At 36.4% G+C, this 17546-nt stretch overlaps 1 protein-coding gene and 1 non-coding gene across 3 annotated transcripts in view; one reads left to right on the top strand and one right to left on the bottom strand.

Annotated features, from left to right (window-relative positions):
• The window catches only part of ARIH1 (ariadne RBR E3 ubiquitin protein ligase 1), a 102295-nt gene that overhangs the window by 6440 nt on the left and 78309 nt on the right, over positions 1–17546 (top strand). Inside the window, exon 2 of one of the 2 annotated variants that reach the window (XM_057723234.1) lies at positions 16331–16398. The exons of the other annotated variant lie outside the window; for it this stretch is intronic. Coding sequence (XP_057579217.1) covers positions 16331–16398 — 68 coding nt within the window. The remainder of the gene's footprint in view (positions 1–16330; positions 16399–17546) is intronic. 2 annotated transcript variants of the gene reach the window in all.
• On the bottom strand, positions 1306–1440 carry LOC130847216 (small nucleolar RNA SNORA70). Its single transcript, XR_009052003.1, has one exon. It is a non-coding gene; the product is annotated as a small nucleolar RNA SNORA70 (small nucleolar RNA).

Raw genomic sequence — 17546 nt, forward strand, 5'->3', positions numbered from 1 at the left:
ACCAAGTCCAGCCCACACTCAAGCGGAAGGGATTGCACAGAAGTGTGAAGGTGAGGAGGCGGACCCTGGGGGCCATTTTAGACGCTCCCTACCACGATATATATGGATATAATCTGGCTCAGTCAAGAGGTGAATGAGAACTATTGTATAATGTTTATCTGTCCAGTCAGTTTATATACTAATGGGAGGGTATAGTATTGATTTTTTATTTTTGCATAGCCATAAATTACTTGTGTTTGGCTTTGCAAACTATTATTATATCTTTAAATTATAAGCATTCCTAATTACCTTTTAGTGGCTGAGATTGAGAGAATACTTTGTAGCCTCTTAGAATTGGTAAGAATTTGAGATTCTTTAGTCTATTGTCTTGTTGTTGCTTTTTTTTTTTTTTTTTAACTTTAGCTAGATAGTGAAATCACCTGGGACTTTTTCATAGCATTTTAAATGTTGAGATAATTGTAGAGTCACATGCAGTTGCAAGAAATAATGCAGAGAGATCCCCTATACCCTTTACTGATTTTTATACAGTGGTAACATCTTGCAGAACTGTAGTATAATATCATAATCAATATATTGACATTGATGCAATCTACTCATCTTATTCAGATTTCTTTGAGGATTTTAAAAAATGCTGGCATTCATAACCCAAGAGTAAGTAAATGGGTCTCTGGGAGTTTGGACCAGGCCTTGTCATTAAACAAAAGTTTTTGTTTTCTCTGATTTATTTTAATGTACAGCTAGGGTTGAAGGCCCCTGTTCTTGTCCATTGTCTCTAAGAATCCTCTCTCTCTGCAACATTCCAGTCTGCTTAACTATGAGTAAATGACAGTGAGCTATTTTGTGAGGTAGCTCATTCTAACTTTAACTCCTGTTTTTTTTTTTTTTTTAACAGAAAAGTAGGATTTATTTATGGGCACAAGTAAGGAGGGCACAGCGCCAAGACTCTCACGAGTGCAGGGCCCGCCATTTGTCCAGGGGGCCACGATTAGGCATGTATTTGACCCCACGGCCATCCAGGATGAGCTGCTTTTCTGCCACCATGTTTTCAAATTCATCTGCATTAAGCTTAGTAAATCCCCACTTCTTGGAGATGTGGATCTTCTGGCGGCCAGAGAACTTGAACTTGGCCCTGTGGAGGGCCTCAACCACATGCTCCTTGTTCTGCAGCTTGGTGCGGATGGACATTATGACTTGGTCAATGTGGACCCTGGCCACTGTGCCCTGGGGCTTTCTGAAGGCACCACACATACCTGTCTGGAGCATAGATTGGGGACAGCATGCCAGTCATTAATGTCCCCAGGAAAGGGCTGTCTCCAAGGTCCCTTAGGGCAACCTGTACAGGCAACAGGCTGCATACACTACCGAGAAGGCTGCTGTTTGCAGCCATTGCACACTGGGCCCGCATGGGGAAAAGAGCACAGTCGGCTTAATTGGCTGCAAATAACTCCTGATTAAAAAAAAAAAAAAGAATTAAAATGTGTTTCCATTTTAACTTTGACCCATTGTTCCTAGGGTGGCCCTTTGGATGAAGGTTTTTATTGTTTGTTTTTCTTAATTATTGTTTGGAAGCATGATGGAAAAGCTTTTTTTCTTGAAGTTAATCAATCCCTTTTTCTTCCTTTTTATGACAGTGAACCTATATCTTTGATTATGTATGTTGCCTACTTCTCAATTTTTCCATTAGACACTTTGTTTTAAAAGGTATAGTATCACAGACCCATGACTTTGTTAAGATCTTGACTATATAGTTCATCTTTTGATCTTGACACTGTGTTACTGTGTAACTTTACAAATAGCTTAATTATTCCCATTAAATGATGGGATAAATAAAAGAACAAGTAGTTGTGTAATTTAAGTTTCTTCCTAAATTTTTCTTTCTTCCTAAGTTTATATTCACCCAGTGATGGGTAGTCATCTGGCTTGATCTTGAATAATGTCTCATTTCTTGATGTATTTTGGTGCATAGTAGATGCCCAGTTGGTATTTGAATTAAATTAATGGATAGTTTGGTATCTTAGGCAGTTTTATTTTTTATTTTTATTTTTTAAATTTATTTATTTATTTATTGGCTGTGTTGGGTCTTTGTTGCTAAGTGTGGGGTTTCTCTAGTTGGCAGCGAGCAGGGGCTACTCTTCGTTGAGGTGCGTAGGCTTCTCATTGCGGTGGCCTCTAGTTGCAGAGCACAGGCTCTAGGTGCATGGGCTTCAGTAGTTGTGGCACGTGGGCTCAATAGTTGTGGCTTGCAGGTCCTAGAACACAGGCTCAGTAGTTGTGGTGCATGGGCTTAGTTGCTCCACAGCATGTGGGATCTTCCCGGACCAGGGATCGAACCTATGTCCCTTGCATTGATTGGCAGGCGGATTCTTAACCACTGCGCCACCAGGGAAGTCTCAGAAGGCAGTTTTAAAAGGTCTTATTGAGCTAGCAGCTGCTCTGGCAGATTAACTTTTCAGAGCCCTACTTTTTTTCATTTTTTAAAATGAGAATGCTAGTATTAAGGCCAAATACTGCATTGGGAGTTTTTTCATGTAATTTTTTTCCCTTAATGTGAACTTGCTGAATAGCATTTTTCCTTTTTCCTATTTTCCATTTAAAAGAAGTGTCACAAGTGACCTGACACAATACATTTTGGCAAAAAGTACAGCAGATAATGAAGTATTAGGTAACATTTCCTTATTGCTAAGACATTTGTTTAGACAATGCTAAGAATAGCTATAATCCCAGATACTTCTCCCAGGCTTGCTTTGTTATCTCTCTTGAAACTGTCATACTTCTAACTCATATATTACATGATTCCAATTACTTGGTAATATATCCTGTCTCAGTCATGACTGTATATTTGTTAGGGATTAAATATAAGCTAGAGACTGAGAAGTATTTTCTGATTCTCTTAGCAAGTACTTATAAGTAAAAACCTTTAACGTGGACACATTGAAATTTGTGACATTTTGGACAAATTTCTTTGAAACCCAGATTTACTCCCTTCTCTCCTTAAGGCTGTTCTTCCTTTGATTGACTTTCTAGTTAATCATTCTTGGAATTTGAAAGTCATCATTGATTCTTTTTTGCCCAGCATTTCCCATATCCAGTTAGCCCTGATCAAGTTACCTCCGAAACTTATGTTATTCCTCTTCTTTTTACTAACTAAGCCTAATCTAGGGTTTTTTTTTTTTTTTGGCCTCGCCACATGGCTTGTGGGATCTTAGTTCCCCAACCAGGGATTGAACCCCTGGGCTGTGGCAGTGGCAGTGAAAGCGCAGTCATAACTACTGGACTGCCAGGGAGCTCCCTAGGGCCTCTTTTTATTTTGCCTTTTTGTCCCTGGGCTTCCAGTCTGTCATACTACCAAATACAAATATACTAGTCATTTTCCTGCTTAAAAAAAAAAAAAGACTTCATTGTCCTCCCTGCTGCCACACACATTTCCTGTTATATATGTGGTCTAGAATCTTTAATAACAGTGTTCATGGCTTCCCCATCTTAATTTCAGCTAATTTTTTCAGTCTTATCTGCTGTTGTTCCTTTCTTCCACCCCCCCCCAATTGCACTACTCTTAACTTCTTAATATAAATACACATTTATGTTTTCCTGTTTTTGCTTGTGCTTGTCCCTCTTCTTGTGATGCTCTTTTCCTCTTTAACTGCCTGGTGGAGTCTACTCATACCTTGCTCAGATATTACATGTCTCTCACCAGGTTCCTCTTCTCTACCATCACTGCTTTCTTACCTATGTTTGCATAGCACTTTGTATGGTTGTTTGGTGTGGCGTACATGAGGCTGTGATATAGCCATCCCAATAGCTAAGTCACTAGCTAACGATGAGGGTTTTGTTGGTGCAAGCATATGTCACGTTAACAGTCTCTGACATTGTAGAAACTCAGTGAGTACATACTTGTTGAAGTTTGTTGTTGTTTAGTAAACTTGCTTCCTTGGTTTCCTTATCTGTAAACCAAAGGAAGCCAGACACGATTTTCTTCTGGCACTAATACATTATTTTATGATTTCTAGATAATACCACAGTAATAGTGTAAGAAGATGGCAAGAAAAAAGTGTTTAAATTCCAAGAGGGCAAGCTTTTTAAGGCCTCTGAATATATAGTGACTTTTAGATTAAACTGTATTATTTGCATGTAGTTCCCTGGCACTTTATATGAACTGAGAGTTATGTTAAAAACAGCTGAGTCACCCTAATACAGTCGTTCTCAGAGTATAGTCCATGAGAGGAAAACCTTTTAAGACGTTATTTGCCTTTTTTAATGTGCTGGGATTCATACTGATGGTGGAGAATCAATGCATGGGTAAAACCGCGGGAACCTTAGCACAGATCAAATCAGTGGCACCAACTATACTAGTAGTTAATTTTTCACTGCCACAAACTCAGTAAAAGGTGTTGGTTTCACTTACTGTTCTGGGTGAAGCAGTACAAATTATTAGTGTTATTATATCTTATCCCTTAAGTTTACATCTTCTTAATAGCTTATGTGGCAAAATTGGTGGTATGCATAAACAAACCACTTCTGCATACTAAAGTACGGAGGTTGTCTTGAAGAAAAACACTTGTGCATTTGTTTGATTTGTGAGCTGAACAAGCTGCTTGTTTGATGGAATACCATTTTTACTTGAAAAAATGACAAACTGGTTATTCAGACAAATGGCAAACAAATGTAAATTTTTCTCCAAAATGAATGAAATACACCTTTTATTTTAAGAAAAACTGCTTATAATATTTGTTGCCAATAATAAAATATTTTAAGTTTTTAAGTGAAAATTAGAATTTTGGAAAACTTATATCTTCCACTGTGAGACTGACAAGTTTCCTAATGAGACACTGTATATCAACATTTAGAAGATCTACTTAATGAACCAATATTTTCCAAATTTTCCAGTGACCAGTTGTGATATTTCACAATTATGCACTGATAAATGATCCATTCAGAGTGCAAGATAGTCTACTGGATTTTAATATAAAAAGAGTAAGAAAAGTTCTTTGGTATGGTTGCAGATTCTATTTTACAACTAGCCTTTAAGAAACTACTACTTATTTATGTATGTATGTGTGTATGTAATTGGCTGTGTTGGGTCTTTTTTGCTGTGCGCGGGCTTTCTTTTAGTTGCAATGAATGGGGGCAGCTCTTCGTTGTGGTGCGTGGTGTCCTTATTGCCGTGGCTTCTCTTGTTGCGGAGCACTGGCTCTAGGCATGTGGGCTTCAGTAGTTGCAGCACATGGGCTCAATAGTTGTGGCACATGGGCTTAGTTGCTCCGTGGCATGTGGGATCTTCCTGGAGCAGGGATCGAACCTGTGTCCCCTGAATTGGCAGGCAGATTCTCAACCACTGCGCCACCTAGGAAACCCCAGAAACGACTACTTTTTGAGTTTTGATATAATATCAAAAAGAATATCCATAGTTATCTGAAAAGGCTATAAAAGTTCTGCTTTTTCCAACTACTTATCTTTGTGAGGCCATGTTTTCTTTATTCTTCAAACAAAACCGTTTATTTAAGGACTGAATACAGAAGCAGATATGAGAATTCAACTGTTTTCTATTTAACCGGATACTAAAGAGACTTTAAAATAGTGCACTTTTCTCACTTTTTTGTTTTAGAACATGTAATTTATTTTCATAAAAACCGTTTTTGTATTAGCATATTGGGATTTATTACTGTTATTTTAATGAGTTAATATTAAAAAAATTCTATTTTGATATCTAACATAAATATTGATAGTTATAATTCACATAAACAGAACTCTTTGGACCATCAATACTTTTTAAGATGAAAGGGGGTTCTGAGACCAGACAGGTTGAGAATCACTGCTCTGATGTTCTGAAATATTTCTGATTTACTAAGGAAACATAGTATTGGCTTGCAAACAGGAGATATGGCTAACCACGCTGTATGAGTTCACTATACATTAGCAATGGGTTATATATGACAAGTTAGGAATTACTACTGATTAGGAATTACTACTGATTAATCAGTAACATATATAAGCTATGTTAGATGCTGTGGGGGGTATTAACAGAAATATTAAAAATGTGAATCATAAGCTGTGACTAGTTCAGGAAAGATGTTTGGAAAAAGATTGGGATGCTTAATTTTTTTTCAAGAAGTAGCTGGCAGAGATACCACCTGACATTCCATTTGTTAATTTCTTCATATTCTGCCTTCTTACATTAAAATGAAAGCTCTGTGAGAGCAGTGACTTTGTGTTATTCATCACTATAGTCCCAGTGCCTGGAACAGTACCTGGCATGTAGTAGGCACTTAGTAAACATTTTTTGTGTAAATATTTTTATTTCATCCCCATTCTGGAAGAATATTTTGCTGTGTATATAATTTTAGGTTGGTAGTTGTTTTCTGTCAGCACTTTAAAGATTTCATTGTTTACTGGCTTCCATTGTTTGTGGTAGGAGGAAGTTATGTAACCTTTAACCTGGGTGTTTGTAATGTTTTTTACTTTGTGTGTAGTTGTGGTTTTCTTTGTGTTTATCTTGCTTTTTGTTTTCAGATCCTTTTCAATCTGTGGGGGGTGATGTCTTACCAGTTTTGAAAAATATCAGTTCTGCCTTTATCCCCTTTCCTCTGAGACTCCAGTTACACCTATATTAGAACTTTTTATGTTCCATATGTGTCCCGAGCTCTTTTATGTATCTTGCGTTCTTTTTTTCTCTGTGTTTCAGTTTGGATGATTTCTATTGATTCATTGTCTGGGTCTCTGAATCTGTCTTCTTTGTCTGATTTGCTATTAAACACCCCTCAATTAATTATTAATTTCAGATACTGTAGAGTATTCTAGAGTTTCCATTTGATTCTTTTTTATTGATGCTAATTTTCTGGTGACTTCTTTTTCATCTGTTTTCCATCTTTTGCTCTGTTTTCTCCAGCATATCAAGAATTTATTCCTAAAAGTTTTGTCTGTGAACTCCAATATCCGAATTATCTTTTAGTCTCTTCATGTTATCTTTTTTTTTCTCTTTCAGTTTTTGGTCAGACTTTCTTGTCATTGAACGTATTTTGATTGCATGCCATACACTGTATATAAAATATACAGAGAGGATTTTTATTTTTCATTCTGCTTGACAGTGAGAGTAGTGAATGGTTGCCTTTATCCAATAAGGTTGAGTTCTAGCCCTGTTCAGTTTCAGTCTCTTATCTGCCATTGGCCTTTTAGAGTCTTCAACTAAGAACTGTTTTTTTCTCAGCAATCTCTCCCCTAGGGGGTCCCAAACTTTAATAATTGCCCCTCCAGACTGTTGGAAGCATCACTCTGCATTTCAGAAGCTTTAGATTTTTAGTCTTGGCCCTGTGTGGTCCCAGGATTCAGTAAATGTCCTGGGGGTGGAAGACCAGTCATTCCTCTAATCATTGAGACACCCCTTCAAGTCTCAGTATTGGTTTCTTTTTGTTGTTGTAATAAGTAAACACAAAGTCAGTGACTTAAAACAACAGAAATTCATTATTTTACAGTTGAGAAAGAAGCTCAAAATGAATCTCACTGGACTAAAATCAAGGCGTGGGCAGGCTGTGTTCCTTCTGGAGACTCTAGAGGAGAATCTATTCCCTCGCCTTTTTCACTTCTAGCGGCTGCCTCCATTCCTTGAACTCAGGTTCCAGCTAGAAAGTATGACATTTTAAAGACTGGAGTAAGAAGTATCTGAGATTTGGGTAAATAACAGAAAATAACAGATTTGAAAAATAATTTACTCATTTTTACGTAAGGGGAGACTCACAGACAAAAGTGGTAATAATAGCTGATATTTTTGAAATATGCTAGGTGTTTTCATGTTTATTTGTTACAAAATCCCAAGAGAATAGCATTATAACCCCAAGACAATCTCCATTATATAGATAAGTAAATTGAAGTTAGAGAAGCTGAGAAGTGGGTTTCTCAGGGAAGCTCAGAGTTTCTCTGTTAGAGACTGGTGGAGGTCATTGAAACTGGGTCTTTTTGACTTTTCAAATAGTTCTTTTTGCTATACCAAACTTTCTCAGACTTTAGTTGGACTTTTTGACTGAGTCAAATTCTCATACTTAAGTTTTCTTCATATTTGTATACTGAAAACTTTACAGTACTAAAAGAATCTTTCATTTTAGCTAATTAACTGATTTTAGATGAGTCTATTATGTATCTATTGCTACATAACGAATTACCCTAACACTTAGTGGTTTAAAACAGCAAACATTTATTGTGTTATAGTTTTGAGTAGTTTAGCTGGGTGATTCTGGATCAGGATCTCTGATGAGGCTGTAGTCAGCCTGTCAGCTCAGGATGCATTTATCTAAAGGCTTGGTTTGTGCTGCAGAACTGCTTTCAAGATGACCCACTTACATGGCTGTTGGTAGGAGACCTCAGTTCTTTATCGCATGGGCTTCTTTATAGTGCTACATTAGTGTCCTCACTGTAAGTTAGCTGGCTTCCCACTAGACCAAGTAATCAAAGCAAGACAGATACCATAATGTTTTTATGGTTTAGCCTTAGAAGCCATACTTTGTGATTTCTGTAGTGTTGTATTGGTTACATAGGTCAGCCCTATTCCCTGTGGGAGGGAACTACACAAATCCCAGAAGGCAAAGATCGTTGTGGGGGCCATCTTGGAGGCTGGCTACCACAGATACTATGTGGGAAGGAAGGGTAAGATACAGGAATGTGGCTATAAGGCTGGATTTTAGTTCCAGGATCATGAGATGAAAATTTTTTTTAATTATGCTTAATAAATGATAAAAAGTGAACTTGAAAGCCCTCCAAACTGAGTATAGGGCAGCCTCCTTTTACGTAATACAGTAGGTTTAACAAGATCAAAATTTAAAAACTTCCATGTGAGGGGCAAAAAGTATTTATAAAGGTCATAAGTACATAACAATCACGTCTATCTAATTCATGTTTCATACAATTTCATAAAACTCTTATACTTTATAGTCTAGGACTAGAGTCTAATCCCATCTATATTACTGTGTGACCTTAGACTAAATCAGTTTCTAGTTTGAGCCTGCCCTTGCAGAAGAAAAATTTGGACTTCATGATTTCTAAAGTTCCTTTCTAGGTATAAAATTCAAGTGACAAAAAGATAATTAATGTGAATGCTTTTAAGATAGGAAGCTGAAAGACCAACGCCTCCTTTCCACTGGTCTGATGGCACTATCTTGAGCTTGGTCCTCTTGGATTTTACTATTCCTAAAACCACTATACATCTTCCTGTCACCATGTTCTTCCAAATCTGTACTCAACTTTTATGTCCATATGCCTCCCCTTGGTACATGTGCTTTGGCAGTAGGTGTAGAAAGATATGTGGAGGACATCCCTTTCCTTTCCACGGCTCCTAGTCCAGGAAGGGCAGACATGTAAATAAATTCTTGATTATAAAGTCAGTAACTCCGGACCCATCATGCCCACTTTTATCCATGTGTGGCCTGATCTTCAGTTATATTCTGTTTCTTGACTTGCCCTGGCCTGGATTTTCATAGTTGAGTATCTTAGTGTATTGCCATTACCCAGAAATCCCACACCTACCAGTTTGTCTTTTGAGGTGTTATTTTTACACCAGGTCAACTCTGACATGTTTCACTTTTGTTGTGATTTGACCCCTCTTTGCTGCTTGGTTAAGGAAAGTCCTGCCTTCTGAAGAGACTAGTTGGTAGTTAGGACAGAAGGAAAGTAGTCCTTTGTGTGAATAGTAGAGGCTTGTTAGGAGCTATTAGAAGTTACTAGAAGGCTCTCATTGGCAAAGTCAGAAAAATTAAAAGAATGTGAAAAGGGTGATATTGATGGAAAATGGGGCCTTGTGAATGTAGTGTGGTCACCACAGATTTTTCAGGAAATGTTGAAATGTCTCTTTTTCCTGAGTGGTCATCCTGTTCAGTTTATGACAGTGTCAAAAATGTTCATACTTGGTCTAAGTTTGTGACCTGAGAAAGTACACCAGATCTTTACCCATCATGATAAGCAGTAGGAATGGGACAGGAAACAGGGCTTAGAGGAGCTTACTAAGCCTAGGGCTTCTGAGCCTAGAAGGTTCCACAACTAGATTACCAGAGGATGCAGATTAGGATAAAAGATTCTTAGCATGATAGATCAGGCTTTTATAATTCAACCTTTATCTACCTTATCTATCATTTCTTTACAGTCATCTTGACATAGTAAGTAAAATGGTAGTACCTGTGAAATTTTTCTTTGTGTCTTTGTGAGGTTTTTCCCTTTGTTTCAAATGCTTTCCCCCTGATAAACTCATTAATACTTTGACTCATCTTAAAACATCATTTCTTCTTTGAAGCTTCCTCTTTGAGTGGGTCTCAGGATTTTGTATATACTTATATTTAAAAATAATCCCAAGGCCTCCCTGGTGGCACAGTGGTTAAGAATCCTCCTGCCAATGCAGGGGACACGGGTTCGAGCCCTAGTCTGGGAAGATCCCACATGCTGCGGAGCAAATAAGTCCTTGAGCCACAACTGTTGAGCCCATGTGCCACAGCTACTGAAGCCCATGCGCCTAGAGCCTGCTCTCCGTAGCAAGAGAAGCCCCCACTCACAGCAATGAAGACACAACGCAGCCAATAAATTAAAAAATCTCTGTTATTCTCTTGCTATTAAATAAACTCTGAAAATCCTTGAAGTGTATTAATTTTGGTATTGTCATTGACCAGCATAGTTCCTGGAACATAGCTGATAAACATTGAAAAGTCAAAATTAAATATGAATGAATTTTCTTATTGACTTTATTATTGCTAAAAATAAGTCTTGGTGTACTATCCCTATGTTTTTCATTTGTGAATTGTTCACATTCCTCTTCTGTTGACTTAACTGAATTAACTCTTATCTCATTCTCTAATATATTTTCTATTTTTTTTTAACCAGTTATTTAGGGGAATGTTAGTCATCACAACTGTTCTCTGAAGTAGATGTTTTTACTGTTTTATGGATAAGGAAATTGAGATCTAGAGGAATTGAATAACTTGACCAGGTTTTCATGGCTGGGGTCAAAAACTCAGTTTTTAAATCATTAAATATAAATAAAACATATGTGAATGCTATTGTGTGCTGGGTATTTTCTGTTTGTCTCTCTAGATCTGCTCTACCTTCTCTCTCCAGCTCTGTATGCCCTCAGGAGACTGACTTTACAGAGTGAGTCAGTGGGCTCTGTTTTGTGACTTCAGTGCTATTGTTTATGAATCCAAATAAATAATAAACTAGAGTGGAATAGAGGCAGAAGTCTACTATATCCCCATTTAAACTTTACAGCCCACATATATGTACCATCTTCAAGAAAATTTCAAGCCAAAATTGCTATGTATAACATTTACTGTTTTCTAGTCCAATTTAAGCATTTAAAAACAAAGTTTAACATTAAATAATTCTACATACTTGATGTATGTTACTGAATGCATATGTAATGTAAAATTTATTCATGATTTATGTATGAAATTACAAACAGAGACCAGCGGTCCACAAAGTCAGCATTCTCCTCACAGAAGCACCAAGAGGTTCCGGGAGAATAGCATTGTTATGGATGTGCTAGATAACAAATGCTTTATATATTTAAAGGGAGATTAGCTGACTTGACTTATTTTGTTCAATAATGAGAAAATATTTCTTTTGTGATGTTCTTAGAGGAGCGTATTACTGATAACTCACCATTTAAACTCAAATCTAAGGAAATGTCTTTCAACTTACTATTCAGTTTTTATAAACAAACTTAGAGCAGGCCTTATTGTTATTTAATGTGTAAGTAATATTCTTTTGAAAAGAAAGTGTGTGTGTGTGTGTGTGTATATATATATATAATTATACTTACCAGTCTAATTGGTTTTTTAAATGTAATAATTCCATTTCATTGGCCCTAAATATTTTGTCTGTTTTCCATAAGCATCTCAACTCACATTGCATTAACATATTTACATTGGATCCTCGAAATATATGAGTGTCTGAAGCTTGATTTATAGTGTTGCATTCCATTCAACTGTAAAGCCAAAAGGGTGAAAATAGGACTTTAAAATTCACAAAAATCCTCTAGTCACTCTTAGGAATGAAAGTGTAATATATAAACAATAGCTAAAGAATGAAGGATGACAGTAAACTTGCCTAATATTTGTTTCATATCAAAGTCAACACAATTTTTGATTCACATAGAGTAAGATTAACAAGGATGAAAAGGATCTTAAGGGTTATGCGGGCCAACAATTTACCAAGTATACCACCTCCCTGTTAAGTGATCCCTGAACCTATTCTTAAACCTCTCCAGTGGCTTTAAACCCCCTACAGCTGCTGTAGAAGTGAGTGCATTTCATGTTTGAACAGCTCTGGTTTTGAGTTTTTCCGTATGTTAATATCTCTCAGTAGCTTTTTACTTGAACCTGCCTGGTTCTAACCCTTCCTCATGAGAGCCTTTCTGTAATTTTTAAAGAGTTATTTAACATATTGGAGATTACCAATGTGTTAAACTATATCCAGGCTAACATTTTCTGTGCGTGCAGAATCCAGAATAAAGCTTCTGCTTCACTTCTTGTGGATTGTTGATTGAAGATTGTTATGAACTGGCATTTTGGATTCAGATCTGTGTATGCCTGCTCAAAGTTACAGAAGGTAGAACATTGCAGCAGCACATATGTGTGCTGTTCAGTTAAATAAATGCCAGACAAGGCACAGGCAGATGTTTGTTCATACCCTCATTGCAGACATTGGCAGGTTTTGCAATAACAAGTGAATAGATAACTCATCTTGATGTGACTATTATTAATAGTTTTGGGGTTTTGAGTTCTGTTTATTTCCTCTGACTCTGCATTTATAAAAATAAAAGCAGTTGCTAGACAGTGTTAACTAGTCAACTATGAATAAAATGTTTTCTACTACCTTTTTTAAGCTTCTGGATTAGTTTAAGTGAAGAATATACTGAAATTGCAATGCAGATTTCTTATCTTTGTGAATCAGGGTTTTCTTCATTCTATGTAACCAAAACAAAATACAGAAATAAGTTGCATGCTGGGGCCAATATGACTGAACTCTCCTCCATAACCTCTGATTTAAAAAAAATTTAAACAGCTTTAGTATTCTAAGACTGTTGATACATTTATTTTTTTATTTTTTTGGGGGTACACCAGGTTCAGTCATCTGTTTTTATACACATACCCCCGTATTCCATCCCTTCCTTGACTCCCCCCACCCCGATACATTTTTTTTAGGATTAAAAAACTTTTGTTTGACTATGCATAAATTTTCTTGGCTGAAAATTCAAAAAGGTACAAAAGATAAAAAAGTAGAAAATCTCCTACCTTAATATCTTAACTACCTGATTCCTTCCCTCAGAGGTAGTCACTACTATTATTATCTTTATTTTTAATACTTTTCTCTTTAAAATAGAACCTCCACAGTTCTCCTAACCTGGTTTTTATCCTCTTTTTAAGACTGTAAATATCATGATTATTTTATGAATTTGTGAGGTTAATGGGTTCCTAAAAATAATGCTTGAGTTTAATTGAGAAGAGTATGTAAACTGAAATATTTGATTTTTTTTTTAACCTGGTATTTTTTTAGTGATTCTGGACAATGCTTTTAAGGAGGCTTGTATAAATACTTTATAATACAGTGGTGTGTACAACAGTAAAATTACAAGGTCAAAGAAGGAATGTTAAGTGCTGTTTTCTGGGAAGGACTGGCAAATCCTGGTGAAAGTGGGTCTGAAGCTAGGTTTTGAAAAATGAATACTAACTCACTAGGCAGATGGGGTTGGAGATGACATTCCAGACACGGGAGGAGGATTAATAGAATGTACAAAGGCAGAAGCTATTAATGGTCTGGTTTGTTTGTTTGTTTGTTTATGGCTGCTTTGGGTCTTTGCTGCTGTGCGTAGGCTTTTCTCTAGTTGCGGAGAGCAGGGCCTACTCTTTGTTGCAGTGCACGGGCTTCTCATTGTGGTGGCTTCTCTTGTGGAACATGGGCTCTAGGTGCGCAGGCTTCAGTAGTTGTAGCACATGGGCTTTAGTTGCTCTACAGCATGTGAAATCTTCCCGGACCAGGGCTTGAACCTGTGTCCCCTGCATTGGCAGGCAAATTCTTAACCACTGTGCCACCAAGGGAGTCCTGGTCTAGGTTGTTGAATGAACAATAAAGAATTGAAAAAAATTGCTAAAATTATTGGGAAGTAGTGTGGTAGGAGCTGGGTCTAGATAGGTAGGCAGTTTGTGAAAGGCTTTAGCATAGTGCTAAATGAGAGGGGGCCAGTTGAAATAGCTGTAAACTTTTTTTTTTTTAAGCTCTTTATTGGAATATAATTGCTTTACACTTTTGTTACAGCTTTTGAGGCACACCAAAGTGAATCAGCTGTATTTATACCTATATCCCTATATCCCCTCCTTCCATCGACTCCCTCCCACCCTCCCTAGCTGTAAACTTTTTATAGAGGATTAGTGTTGAGAAGAACTGCTTTGTTGGCAGTATAGGGCTTAAATGAGAACAGGATGATGTTAGGAAGCAGGGAGAGTAGTGAGAAATGTATTATAATCTGAGCAAGAAATGTATGATGAGGTTATTTAGAAAGGCAGGAATGGAGAGGTGGGGGGAGGTATTCAAGGTATTAGGAGGTAGCATCAATGAGAATGGGTGGATTATTTTATTAGGAGACAAAATAGTGGTTAAGTCTTTGGCATCGTATACAACTTAGTTCCAGCTTTGCCTTTTATCAGCTCTGTGACTTTGTATCAGTCATATAATTTTAATAAATTCTCTTTTCTCATCTGGTATAGTGTAGTTGAAGCTTTAAGTTTAATTAGCTTTCTAAATTAATAGTTCCTCTCCCTTCCCCCTGTAAAACAGACCTGTTTGATGTCCATGGCAAGCTCTCAGCTTGTTGGCCCTGGCCTTCCTAGATAAGTAAAACTAAATGATGAAATTAACCAGTCACAATAGGCCTCATACTATATGATGCCATTTATATGAAGTGTCCAGAATAGGCAAATCCATAGAGACAAAAAATAGAGGCTAGGCGGGGAAAGGGGAAAATGGGAGTGACTGCTGATGGATATGGGGTTTCTTTTTGGGGTGATGAAATATTCTAAATTTAGTGGTTAACAGAACTGTGTGTCATAACTCTGAATATAATCAAAAGCACTGAATCACATACTTTGAAAGTGAATTTTATGGTATATGAATTGTATCTGAATAAAGCTGTCATAGAAAAAAAATTTAATGTATATCACATTCACATTTTCCCAGTTGTCTTTCATAGCTTTTCTTCTAGTCTAGGATTTAGTCAAGGATTATGCATTACATTTGATTATTATTACTCATTATCTGCTCATGTTTTTGAGAGGTTACAATAAGGAATGTGTAAATGGTTAGATCCCCTGGAAATAGAAGGGGAAACATTTTCCCTCAATGTTTCCTTTTTTTTTCCTGTGTATATTTAACAATATATATTTATATATATTTTCTAGATCAGTACATTCAGTTTTTAACTTGCTTTTTCTTCACAACCAGAACTCTTACAATTCAATGTTTCTTAAACGTGTAGCAGAATAAAATATTTGATTAAATTAAAATGACTTAGATGGATGCAAGTTTTTGATGAAGCTTAAGCCAAGCAGGCATTTTGAGATATAAAGGTACTTTTCAAAAAATAACTTTTAGAAGCTTCCTGAAGCGTGACTACTCATTTGAATGGATTTGAGCTAACAGGAGGACTCTGCATGGCTCTTAAAGATACTGTTGGTAGTTTTGTATGTAAATGTTTTACTGTATCTTGGAAATTGGCCTAAATGGCACTAATACATTCTTTTAAGCCCCTAAAATAATCGAGATGTGGTACGAGGAAATGTTTTTACATAGAAAAATAGGAAAATACAGAATGATAAAATGCCGAACTGTGACTTTCATTCAGTGATTCCCAGTAGTGTACTTGAATCACATAGGCCTTGGTAGTAATTTTCTTATGTGTAATAATTGCCATTTTATTTTTGTCATAGGAAGTGTTCTTGGGATGCAATAGTTTCTTGTGTATTAAAGAGCAAGCTCTATTTGAACAAATTATGTGTCATGGTTACAGAAATAACCAGGCTGTATCTGTAACCTGCTAATCAGTATTAAAAATACTGATTATTTTGCCTATGGCAATGGTACTATTTATACTTGAAAGAAGGGAATAAAATGGAAATAAAGAATAGTTTATTTGGTGTGTGGATGGGAGGGTTGCAAGTAGTGAAGTTCAGGTATTTTACTATAGAATATAGGTTGATATGTTTTCTGGTTCCTCCCTCCCCTTTATATACTTTGATTTTAATTTTTATCAAGTCTGTCTATTTGCCCTTTGTCGCTGTGGCCCATTGATCTGTCCATCTGTCTGTTACAGTGCATATTGGGTACTTCCAGAAGTATGAATTCAGTGATGCAAAGGACAGGAGGGCTGCAGCAGCAAAGGTAGGACAGAATCATTCCAAAGACAAGTTATTAAAGGATCATTAAACACATATATGTGTGAGCATGTATTGGCAGCAAGTACCTAATTATTTAAGGGCACACCATTTATCCTGTAAATCTTTATGGAAAGCCAATTCTGACATGATGTATTTGACATATCCACTCATAAAGGGCACAGCTTTATTGTTTCTTAAGCCAGAAGCTTACTTGGCACTTGGGCAACAAAGTAAATTGGTATTTGCTACTATCTTTTAAAAAAATGCTGAATAAAGAAGAAATTATTAAGTGGAGGATATTTATGATATTTGCTGGATTCATGGACCTGGTTGATTTTCAGAAAGTATGATGACAAAGGATCACATTTATAAAACTAGGAGAAGAAGCAGAAAAGATAGATTGATCTGGCCTTGTGTGTATATTTATATATTAATGTTATATATCTGATTCTATTTTGATGGAAATAATCTAAATCTTCCAGGTTGTTCTTTAACTTATATGAGGAAGCTTAAGGATTTGTATTTAAATATTTGTTCCATTTACTTAGATATTTGTATCCATTTACTTGCCAAGTGATACAAATGATAGCAATTGTAATAGCAATTCCTGACCTCTTTTTGGGGGGGGGGGGGTCGGTAAATGTTGGGTTTGAATGAGAGAGCTGAGTCCTAAACCTAAATCACAGGCAAGTTTTAAGAACATAGGCAGTATAATGCAAACATTTGAAGGAAAAGAAATGAAAGGCTTATATATAATAAGGTAAAATGTTGGATTGCTTTTTATTACTCCAGTATTGGCTGTAAAGTGAGATTTTATAGGGATAGCTGAATGATACAGATATTTGCATCATTTTCTTTGCTGTTGTGCTTCTAAAAGAAAGGGGCTGTGTTTTCTAATAGGTTAATACAGTGCTTCTCAAGGCTTCCCAAATGAAAAGGCAGATAAAAGTTGGTATTTGGTTTCCAGTGAAACTTGCTGGGTTTTCAAAATGACTGTAAAATCTAAGATCTTAGGTTATCTATAGCCTAAATTTTGGCTCCAAAAAGCTGATGATAATAGTTACTTTAATAAACTGTATATATACTATATTGAAGAGATCTAGTCTACTGTCACTTGAATGTGGAAATGTATTTTGAAGTGAAGTTTCATGG

This window comes from Hippopotamus amphibius, chromosome 2, assembly GCF_030028045.1.
Source record: "Hippopotamus amphibius kiboko isolate mHipAmp2 chromosome 2, mHipAmp2.hap2, whole genome shotgun sequence".
Classification (NCBI taxonomy): domain Eukaryota; kingdom Metazoa; phylum Chordata; class Mammalia; order Artiodactyla; family Hippopotamidae; genus Hippopotamus; species Hippopotamus amphibius.